The 12015-nt window shown below is 46.0% G+C and overlaps 1 protein-coding gene across 1 annotated transcript in view; it reads left to right on the top strand.

Annotated features, from left to right (window-relative positions):
- Nucleotides 1–9837, top strand: part of zdhhc20a (zinc finger DHHC-type palmitoyltransferase 20a) — a 31060-nt gene extending 21223 nt beyond the window's left edge. Inside the window, exons 7-13 of the mRNA XM_062535528.1 lie at nt 6–126; nt 4363–4495; nt 5050–5176; nt 6123–6206; nt 6965–7032; nt 7282–7329; nt 9741–9837. Of these exons, the coding sequence (XP_062391512.1) occupies nt 6–126; nt 4363–4495; nt 5050–5176; nt 6123–6206; nt 6965–7032; nt 7282–7325 (577 nt within the window). The 3' untranslated portion in view covers nt 7326–7329; nt 9741–9837. The remainder of the gene's footprint in view (nt 1–5; nt 127–4362; nt 4496–5049; nt 5177–6122; nt 6207–6964; nt 7033–7281; nt 7330–9740) is intronic.
- The last annotated feature ends 2178 nt before the right edge of the window (nt 9838–12015 follow it).

Below are 12015 nucleotides of genomic sequence, written 5' to 3'. Positions count from 1 at the left end.
TCCAGGGTGAATAACTGCGTGGGGTTCTCTAACTACAAGTTCTTCGTGCTGTTTCTGGGATACTCCATGATCTACTGCCTCTTCATCGCTGCCACTGTGCTGCAGTACTTTATCAAGTTCTGGACAGTAAGTACACACACACGCACACGCACACACACACACACACATACCCCCCCCCACACACACACACACACACCCACGTTACACTAGCATTCTAGCTCAGTCTCTTACTCTTTCCCACTGTCATTCTTTCACCTGCTTTGTATTAACAGGCCTGACTGCATGTGCTTGTGCGCGTGTGTGTGTGTGTGTTTGCTCTCATATCCAGCAGAGGTATTAGTCCAATGTTTAACAGAGGTGCTCTCTCTCTCTCTTTCTTTCTCTCCCTATTCTCTCTCTCTCTCTCTCTGTTTTTGTCTGGAGTGCTTTCTGACCCGGAACATTCCCCATCTGCAGGCCAAGGTGCCTCGCTGTGGTGGTTGATTATAGTTCTCTAGTTCTCACTGTGGTGGTTGATTATAGTTCTCTAGTTCTCACTGTGGTGGTTGATTATAGTTCTCTAGTTCTCACTGTGGTGATTGATTATAGTTCTCTAGTTCTCACTGTGGTGGTTGATTATAGTTCTCTAGTTCTCACTGTGGTGATTGACTATAGTTCTCACTGTGGTGATTGATTCTAGTTCTCTGTAGTTCTCACTGTGGTGGTTGACTATAGTTCTCTAGTTCTCACTGTGGTGATTGATTATAGTTCTCTAGTTCTCATTGTGGTGGTTGACTATAGTTCTCTAGTTCTCATTGTGGTGGTTGATTACAGTTCTCTAGTTCTCATTGTGGTGGTTGACTATAGTTCTCTAGTTCTCATTGTGGTGGTTGATTATAGTTCTCATTGTGGTGGTTGATTCTAGTTCTCTGTAGTTCTCGATGTGGTGGTTGATTCTAGTTCTCTGTAGTTCTCATTGTGAAGATAAACATGCTTCAGCTCTTCACTTCTGGATCAGCAGCAGTTGTATGTGCGTTTCCAAATAGGCAGATCAGCTCAAACTGAAGTAGGAAATGAATGGGCCGCTAGAGGACAGCACGTTGTCTGGTGTCTTTGGCGCTCTGTGATGTTGTCATTTGAAGAGTGTTGGATCCCCATCTGTAGGCATGTGAGGTGGGGAGTGGACGTGACCCAGTGTGTGTGTGTGTGTGTGTGTGTGTGTGAGGTGGGGAGTGGACAGTCCAGTGTGCGTGTGAGGTGGGGTGAGTGGACAGTCCAGTGTGTGTGTGTGTGTTTGTGTGCGCGTGTGTGTGTGTGAGGTGGGGGGAGTGGACAGTCCAGTGTGTGTGTGTGTGCGTGTGTGTGTGAGGTGGGGGAGTGGACAGTCCAGTGTGTGTGTGTGTGTGTGTGCACGTGTGTGTGTGTGAGGTGGGGGGAGTGGACAGTCCTGTGTGTGTGTGTGTGTGTGTGTGTGTGTGCGTGTGCGTGTGTGTGTGAGGTGGGGGGAGTGGACAGTCCAGTGTGTGTGTGTGTAAGATCTGACTCCTGCTAATATGATTAGGAAGTCCTCAGTGTTGTTGTTGTTGTTGGTGGTGGTCTCCGAGGTAACGATGTAAAGCACAGGGTGAATGGAGCGAGGCTCACTGAAGTGAAGAGTTGGAGCCGCGTGCTCACTAGTCACTCCTACATGTGCCGCGTGCTCACTAGTCACTCCTACATGTGCCGCGTGTTCACTAGTCACTCCTACATGTGCTGTGTGCTCACTAGTCACTCCTACATGTGCTGTGTACACCTACAGTAGACATATTGCCGTGTGTGTGGAGGATAGGGGCCCTACGGAGCTGTGTGTTCACTAGTCTCTCCCTACATGTGCTGTGTACACCTACAGTAGACATATTGCCGTGTGTGTGGAGGATAGGGGCCCTATGGAGCTGTGTGTTCACTAGTCTCTCCCTACATGTGCTGTGTACACCTACAGTAGACATATTGCTGTGTGTTCACTAGCGCCCCCTACATGTGTTGTGTACACCTACAGTAGACATATTGCTGTGTGTGTGGAGGATAGGGGCCCTACGGAGCTGTGTGTTCACTAGTCTCTCCCTACATGTGCTGTGTACACCTACAGTAGACATATTGCCGTGTGTGTGGAGGATAGGGGCCCTATGGAGCTGTGTGTTCACTAGTCTCTCCCTACATGTGCTGTGTACACCTACAGTAGACATATTGCTGTGTGCTCACTAGTCACTCCTACATGTGCTGTGTACACCTACAGTAGACATATTGCCGTGTGTGTGGAGGATAGGGGCCCTACGGAGCTGTGTGTTCACTAGTCTCTCCCTACATGTGCTGTGTACACCTACAGTAGACATATTGCTGTGTGTTCACTAGCGCCCCCTACATGTGTTGTGTACACCTACAGTAGACATATTGCCGTGTGTGTGGAGGATAGGGGCCCTACGGAGCTGTGTGTTCACTAGTCTCTCCCTACATGTGCTGTGTACACCTACAGTAGACATATTGCTGTGTGTTCACTAGCGCCCCCTACATGTGTTGTGTACACCTACAGTAGACATATTGCTGTGTGTGTGGAGGATAGGGGCCCTACGGAGCTGTGTGTTCACTAGTCTCTCCCTACATGTGCTGTGTACACCTACAGTAGACATATTGCTGTGTGTGTGGAGGATAGGGGCCCTACGGAGCTGTGTGTTCACTAGTCTCTCCCTACATGTGCTGTGTACACCTACAGTAGACATATTGCTGTGTGTGTGGAGGATAGGGGCCCTACGGAGCTGTGTGTTCACTAGTCTCTCCCTACATGTGCTGTGTACACCTACAGTAGACATATTGCTGTGTGTGTGGAGGATAGGGCCCCTACGGAGCTTATCTCTGTGACTGTATGGACAGTAAATGTGTTTGCTAATCATAGTTTAGGATGATCTTGGTTTAGTTCAGAGAGAGAGAGAGAGAGAGAGAGTGTGTGTGTGTGTGTGTGTGTGTGTGTGTGTGTGTGTGTGTGTGTGTGTGTGTGTTCACCTCTCATTATCCTCCACATTATTCCCCCACTGTTGCTTTAACACCTGTTTGTCTCTAACACTGTCTTAAGCTTTGCCGAAGGAGAGCAGCTGAAAACTGTCCTCAGGTAAACCCTCACCCTGCTAGCCTGTGTGTGTGTGTGTGTGTGTGTGTGTTAGTGTTTGCATGCTTCTTGAGCATTTATACAGTAGGCAATTGCTGTAGCACCAGCATTCTAGAGTCCACTGTTTATAGAACTACATTTCCCATGACTCCACTGTTTCTCACATCTAGCCATGACTGACCACTGGCATCATGGGAAATGTAGTTCTATAAGGATGCCCAGGCCAGTGGCTCAGGAGTGGGCATCGTGTGTGGGTGTCAGGTGTGGGTGGCACTAACAGCTGGTGCAGGTGGCAGAGGTGAGTCAGTGTCAGTGTGGGCACAGCAGGAGAGGGCAGCGTTAGTGTTAGTGTGGGCACAGTGTTAGTGTGGGTTCAGTGTTAGTGTTAGTGTGGGCACAGTGTTAGTGTGGGCACAGTGTTAGTGTTAGTGTGGGCACAGCGTTAGTGTTAGTGTGGGAAAAGCGTTAGTGTTAGTGTGGGCACAGCGTTAGTGTTAGTGTGCGCACAGCATTAGTGTTAGTGTGGGCACAGTGTTAGTGTTAGTGTTAGTGTGGGCACAGCGTAAGTGTTAGTGTGGGCACAGTGTTAGTGTTAGTGTGGGCACAGTGTTAGTGTTAGTGTGGGCACAGCGTTAGTGTTAGTGTGGGCACAGTGTTAGTGTTAGTGTGGGCACAGCGTTAGTGTTAGTGTGGGAAAAGCGTTAGTGTTAGTGTGGGCACAGCGTTAGTGTTAGTGTGCGCACAGCATTAGTGTTAGTGTGGGCACAGTGTTAGTGTTAGTGTTAGTGTGGGCACAGCGTAAGTGTTAGTGTGGGCACAGTGTTAGTGTTAGTGTGGGCACAGTGTTAGTGTTAGTGTGGGCACAGCGTTAGTGTTAGTGTGGGCACAGTGTTAGTGTTAGTGTTAGTGTGGGCACAGCGTAAGTGTTAGTGTGGGCACAGTGTTAGTGTTAGTGTTAGTGTGGGCACAGTGTTAGTGTGGGCACAGCGTAAGTGTTAGTGTGGGCACAGTGTTAGTGTTAGTGTGAGCACAGCAAGAGAGGGCAGTGTGTGGACAGCTGAGGTGGTGTGATGTGACGTGACGTGGTGTGATGTGTGTGTGTGTGTGTGATGTTTTTGACCTTTTCCTCATGACTCACATGACTCTGTTTTATCATCTCTCTTCTCTCTCTCTCTCTCTCTCTCTCTCTCTCTCTCTCTCTCTCTCTTCACCCTCTCTCTCTCTCTCACACACTCACTCGTTCTCAGAATCAGCTGCCTGACACTCATGCCAAGTTCCATGTTCTGTTCCTGTTCTTCGTGGCCACCATGTTCTTCATCAGCATCCTGTCCCTCTTCACGTACCACCTCTGGCTGGTGGCCAAGAACCGCACCACCATAGGTACGCACACACACACACACACACACACACACACACCATCAGCATCCTGTCTCTCTTCACGTACCACCTCTGGCTGGTGGCCAAGAACCGCACCACCATAGGTACTGCACGCACACGCACACACACACACACACACACACTCTCTCTCAGACACACATGCATGTCTATCTGTTGCATACTGAAGGTGTAAGTGAATTTGAACAAAATCAAATCACCACAGGATAAAGAATCTTAAGGAATTGTAGTGAGTGCTCTGGTATATCTAAATGATGAATATCTACCCCTCCCTCCCTCCCTCCCTCCCTCCCTCCCCTCATTCTCTCTCCCTCCCCCTCCCTCTCTCTCCCACCATCTCTCTCCATCTCTTCTCCCCCCTCTCTCTCTCTTTTTCCTCTCTCTATCCCTCCATCTGTCCCTCTCTCTCTCTCTTCCTCTCTTTCTCCCTCTCTCTCTCCCTCCATCTGTCCCTCTCTCTCTCTCTTCCTCTCTTTCTCCCTCTCTCTCTCTCTCTCTCTCTCTCTCTCTCCTCTCTCTCTCTCTCTCTCTCTCCTCAGAGGCGTTCAGGGCTCCCATGTTCAGGAACGGAGCTGATCGGAGCGGCTTCACTTTGGGCTTCAGGAAGAACGTGGCCGAGGTGTTTGGGGACCAGAAGAGATACTGGCTCCTCCCCATCTACACCAGGTGAGGCACGCAGGGAGGGAGAGATGAGGGAGAGAGAGGAGGGGAGGGAGGGAGGGGATGAGGGAGAGAGAGGAGGGAGAGAGGGTAGAGGAGGAGGGAGAGAGGGAGAGAGAGGGGGGAGGGAGAAGAGGGATAGTGTAGGAGAAAAAGGAGGGAGGAGAGAGGGGAGGAGGGAGAGATCATGCAGAACAATAGCTCTACTCCACGTTGAAATACATCAACTGTACATTTTTGACCTGTTTGATACAAAGAAGCACACGCAAATGATATAGAATATGTACAATAGAGAAGTTTTTCTGATGTGTGTATGAACCCAACAGTTCAACTATTACAATATTGCCAAAACAATGTAGTCCCAGCATATCAAACATAAATGTTCAGTAGAATAGCGTTGCTTATGTTGATATCTCCTCGGTTTATAAATGTTCAGTAGAATAACGTTGCTTATGTCGTATTTATGTATTTCTAAATGTTCAGTAGAATAACGTTGCTTATGTCGTATTTATGTATTTATAAGTGTTCAGTAGAATAAAGCTGCTTATGTCGTATTTATGAATTTGTAAATGTTCAGTAGAATAAAGCTGCTTATGTCGTATTTATGAATTTGTAAATGTTCAGTAGAATAACGTTGCTTATGTCGTATTTATGTATTTGTAAATGTTCAGTACAATAACGTTGCTTATGTCGTATTTATGTATTTGTAAGTGTTCAGTAGAATAAAGCTGCTTATGTCGTATTTATGTATTTATAAATGTTCAGTAGAATAACGTTGCTTATGTCGTATTTATGTATTTATAGATGTTCAGTAGAATAACGTTGTTCATGTCGTATTTATGTATTTATAAATGTTCAGTAGAATAACGCTGCTTATGTCGTATTTATGTATTTATAAATGTTCAGTAGAATAACGTTGTTCATGTCGGTCTCTCCTCGGTTCCTGGTCCAGTTTGGGTGATGGCCACACATTCCCCACCCGCCTGGTCAACATAGACCCAGAACAGCTGATCGGGGACCAGTCCAACTCCAAATGGTAACACCAGCCTCAAACACTATGCACTGTAGCAATGTAGAACTGGAACACTCTAGAACACTCTAGAATACTATACACTGTAGCAATGTAGAACTGGAACACTCTAGAACACTCTAGAACACTCTAGAACCCTATACACTGTAGCAATGTAGAACTGGAACACTCTAGAACACTCTAGAACACTCTAGAACCCTATACACTGTAGCAATGTAGAACTGGAACACTCTAGAACACTCTAGAACACTCTAGAACCCTATACACTGTAGCAATGTAGAACTGGAACACTCTAGAACCCTAGACACTGCAGCAATGTAGAACTGGAACACTCTAGAACCCTAGACACTGTAGCAATGTAGAACTGGAACACTCTAGAACACTCTAGAACCCTATACACTGTAGCAATGTAGAACTGGAACACTCTAGAACCCTATACACTGTAGCAATGTAGAACTGGAACACTCTAGAACACTCTAGAACCCTAGACACTGTAGCAATGTAGAACTGGAACACTCTAGAACACTCTAGAACCCTAGACACTGTAGCAATGTAGAACTGGAACACTCTAGAAATGACACTCTTACACCTCAGCTTGTGTGTGTGTGTGTGTGTGTGTGTGTGTGTGTGTGTGTGTGTGTGTGTGTGTGTGTGTGTGTGTGTGTGTGTGTGTGTGTGTGTGTGTGTGTGTGTGTGTGTGTGTGTGTGTGTGTGTGTGTGTGTGTGTGTGTGAGACTCTCTGACCTCTGTGTGTTGTACTGCAGTGCTTTAGATGGAGAGAGTGTGATGAACTCACACAACCATCTACTGGATGAGGGCCAGAAGACTGAGGGTAAGGACACGCACGCGCACACACACACACACTCACACACACACACACACACACACACACACACACACACACACACATACACACACAGGGGTGACGGAAGACTGAGGGTAAGGACACGCACGCACACACACACACACACACACACACACACACACACACACACACACACACACACACATGGGGGGCGGGGTCACGTGTGCTGAAGAACTTTGACCTCTAGGATGACCTCTGATTCTCTTGCTCTTGCAGATGGAGGACCCACAGTAACGGTCACAGTGGAGAACGAGTCCTAGTCAGGTGAGGGGTGTGTGTGTGTGTGTGTGTGTTGGGAGGTGGAGTGTTTCCCTTGTCAGGTGATGTGTGTGTGTGTGTGTTGGGGGGGAGGAGTTGTGTGATGTAGTTTACAACCCCCAAATAAGTTGGGACGCTGGTAACAACATGCTGGAGAAGACACTGAATATTTCCGGAGAGCAATGGCTAAATGAATGCTGCACCTATTTACTGTAAATCTTATTTATTTAACCAGCATTGCACCTATTTAAATCTTATTTATTTAACCAGTATTGCACCAATTTAAATCTTATTTATTTAACCAGCATTGCACCTATTTAAATCTTATTTATTTAACCAGTATTGCACCAATTTAAATCTTATTTATTTAACCAGCATTGCACCTATTTAAGTCTTATTTATTTAACCAGCATTGCACCTATTTAAATCTTATTTATTTAACCAGTATTGCTCCAATTTAAATCTGATTTATTTAACCAGCATTGCACCTATTTAAATCTTATTTATTTAACCAGCATTGCACCTATTTAAATCTTATTTATTTAACCAGCATTGCTCCAATTTAAATCTGATTTATTTAACCAGCATTGCACCTATTTAAATCTTATTTATTTAACCAGTATTGCTCCAATTTAAATCTGATTTATTTAACCAGCATTGCACCTATTTAAATCTTATTTATTTAACCAGCATTGCACCTATTTAAATCTTATTTATTTAACCAGCATTGCACCTATTTAAATCTTATTTATTTAACCAGCATTGCACCTATTTAAGTCTTATTTATTTAACCAGCATTGCACCTATTTAAATCTTATTTATTTAACCAGCATTGCACCTATTTAAATCTTATTTATTTAACCAGCATTGCACCTATTTAAATCTTATTTATTTAACCAGCATTGCACCTATTTAAATCTTATTTATTTAACCAGCATTGCTCCAATTTAAATCTGATTTATTTAACCAGTATTGCTCCATAGGGGAGGAGGCCAGGTGCTACAGTGGCCCAGCTGTGTGTGATGTGGGGGGTAGTTTAGAGCTGTGTGTGTGTGTGTGTGTGTGTGTGTGTGTGTGTGTGTGTGATGTGGGGTGGTAGTTTAGAGCTGTGTGTGTGTGATGTGGGCAGTGTTGGTCAAGTTACTTGGAAAAAGTAATTAGTTACTGATTACTAATTACTCCAAGAAAGTAATCCCGTTACTTTACTGATTACTTTTTCCAAAAAGTAATTAGTTACTTTACAATTACTTTACTTAGTTACTTTTCAAAAACACACTAACTAGGCTACACAACCTGAATATGCTCTAAAGCAATACACCTTTCAGCCTAATTTTACTCTTTCTGCATATTCCATCATATAAAATAGAATCAAATGCAGTGTTGTGCATAAACGAGTTCTGTGAACTATGAACTCCATGCAACACATTTGTAAATAAAGAACGTGAATTCGTTCAGATTATGTGAAATGAACAACGAGCGTCACTGCTGAGTTTCAATTAAACGTTGCGCAGTTAACCTGCATGTCACGCTCCAATCTTTCATCGATGCTGCGGATGTAACAGAATACATGCTGCATTGTTGCAACAATGTTCGGAACAGGTGCGCTGTCGGTGGTAAAATAAAAACAGTAAGTCCTGTGACAGCGGCCGCATTCTGCGCCACCCCTCACTCAAACATACATAGATTCTGTAGCCTATAATTAACCGAAGAGTCGGACCTCCGTCTGGCAAACCTCATAGGCTACCGCAGGGGTTGTGTCTGAAAGCGACTACAGAGAACGCAGATGATACAGGCTCTATTATTTACGGACATTTTGCTCATTGTCTCGCAAAGATTCCGACGGTACAAACTTAATTATGTCCACCGAAAACAAGTTCGAACGTCAACGACCCCAATTTCGAATTTGAAAAGACATTTGAGTTGAAGCATCAGTCCAGAGTGAAAGCATAAGTCATCGAATGAAATGAAAGTAGAAAGAACAATAAAAGTGAAGTAAAGATAAGCAAAAGAAGTCCAAGTCCCGAACTATGGGAAAAGTTTAGGAAAACCCCAACTCACGTAGGCTATTAAATGCAGCATGGTCATGCTCTCTCCCGCACTCTGTTGTCTCGTCTGTTGTTTACATCTCTCGCAATGCGTTGGACATTATAGGCTACTGATTGCCACCAGACAGTCTCACAAAGCAATTAAAATCGCAGTTTAGTAATGCAGTAACGCAGCCTAAAGTAACGGTAATCTAATTACTGATTTTGCCATTGTAATCCCCTACTTTACTCGTTACTTGAAAAAAGTAATTGGATTACAGTAACGCGTTACTTCTAACGCGTTACTGCCCATCACTGGATGTGGGGTGGTAGTTTAGAGCTGTGTGTGTGTGTGATGTAGAGTGGTAGTCTCATGTCTCTGTCTCTCTACAGGGAGGGATGGAGCCACACACGCCGCTTTGGTGGTCAAAACCTGCAGAGGACCCAAGTTATCTTTACACACACACACACACACACACACACACACACACACACACGCCGCTTTGGTGGTCAAAGCCTGCAGAGGACCCAAGTTATCTTTACACACACACACACACACACACTCTCTCTCTCTCTCTATCTCTTTCTTTGTCACACTGCCTTAAGGTCAGCTACATTTCCATGGAAACTTTCACTTTGCTATTGAATGACTGTTAAGAAATTTCTCCTCATCGCCATGGATACCCCCCCCCCCTTTAATTTTCATCAGCCTTCAGAGCCTCACCATCTGCTCACATTGCACACACACACACACACACACGCACGCACACACACGCACACATACACGCACTAAAGATTTGTCAATATTAGTCTTTGTTACTAGCCAAAGACAGACAACTGGAGCATGTGATTAGTTTATTTATTTATAATTAGTTAATTATTCAGCTCTGGGACAGGTTTGAGTTCTCAAGCCAAAACAAGTGTGGTGGATTTGCACAAGATGGGTTACTATCGCCCACAAACACCCCTGTTCCCCCCTCCTCTCCTGAGTGACCACAAACACCCCTGTTCCCCCCTCCTCTCCTGAGTGACCACCCCCCATATCTCCCTCCCTCTCCCTCTCCCCCTCCCCCCTCTCTCTCTCCATCTCTCCCTCCCTCTTTCTCTCCATCTCTCCTTCCCTCTCCCTCCCTCTCTCTCTACATCTCTCCTCCCCTCTCTCTCTGTGTCCCCGTCACGCAGACAGCAGCACACTGGAGCAGAACTGGTCTGGGCTTGGCCCTGATATGGCCCACATCTGTCCCGGGCTTGGCCCTGATATGGCCCACATCTGTCTCGGACTCTACATCTGCTGTGTAGATAAGAAGTGTGCAAAGGCAACATTTAGTGAAAACGTTTGAGTTGGCATTGATCTCACTACCAAGAGCCCTGTGGTCTGAGGAAGTCAGTTGCTTCGGTGACCAAAACAGCAAAAGAATGGACAGTTGCTGAACACCGGGCTCTTAAAGGGAACATTTGGAGTAGGGCTGGGACATCATGGAGTTTTCTTACCGCGTTTGAAAATCAAGAAATTCCCATGATGTTGTGATATACCGCTTAAGCCCATGGGGAACATTGTGCTCCCCAAAACAACACAAGGTTGGATTTGCTTCATCTTTTGACGATACGTTTGGAAGTTTAGAAAACGTTGAATCCATGTCCTGAGATGGCCCCTCACATCCCACACACGTGCAGGCCAGTGGTTCACACATCTGCTTTTGCACTGATGATGGAGACCAGCTGAGACCCGCGTGAGCCGTCACGTGACCACAGTAATACAGTTACCATCCCAGCCCTCATTTGGAATGTATCAAATGTTTGCCTCCGTTTGCTGAATTTGTCTGCGCATCTGGCCCTGATCTGGCCCTGGTCTGGCTCTGGTCTGGCCCTGATCTGGCTCTGATCTGGCCCTGATCTGGCCCTGGTCTGGCTCTGGTCTGGCCCTGATCTGGCTCTGGTCTGGCCCTGATCTGGCCCTGGATTTACAAGATATATACAGATCTACATCGGCTGTAGAATCTGTGGCTGTCTCGTCAGCTAAATCATCATTAATATGCTGCCGTTTTGTGGTTTAGGCCCTCAACTGAACTGCCCATCGTGGTCATTGGTGTTAGCATCATGGCCGGGATCCTGAGGAGAGCAGCTGTGTGGAGCCCATTAGGTGGAGACCAGGTGCATTCAGATGCGCCGTCTGAGGACGTCGTTCTCCACAGACATACAGTGGAACTGGACAAAGGCAACAATGCAGTTACCGTTAGAATGGAATGTTAATACCAAATCGTTCAAAGAAACCATGTTCGCCAATGTTTGCCCAATTTGAATGCAACTCAGGTCGTGGCGGGCCAGTTGTGGGCCAGTCTTGGCCCACAGCCCGCTGCTGTTCTAGTGCTTGAGCTGCATCTGAAGCTGCTGTCTTCGTTCAGATCGGCAGCAGACAGTTCTATCTCAGAATGTGTGGCCAGAAGGGCAGGCTGCACAGTGTATGGTGCTTTTCTAGATCACTGGCTCTTCTAGATCATAGCCGAGTCTGGAGGAGACGTGTGCTGGATCAGGAGCCCCCAGTCCAGACTCGGCTGCTGCTGCTGTGTTCTGCTTGTGATGAGCTCAGGAGCCTCCAGAGGTGGAGATCTACTTGTGGTGTTTACTCCAGAGGTGGAGATTTACTCGTGGTGTTTACTCCAGAGGTGGA

The sequence above is a fragment of the Sardina pilchardus genome, chromosome 5, assembly GCF_963854185.1.
Source record: "Sardina pilchardus chromosome 5, fSarPil1.1, whole genome shotgun sequence".
NCBI lineage: Eukaryota > Metazoa > Chordata > Actinopteri > Clupeiformes > Clupeidae > Sardina > Sardina pilchardus.
Note: the sequence above shows the minus strand (reverse complement) of the source record. Positions and strands in the feature narration are given on the sequence as shown.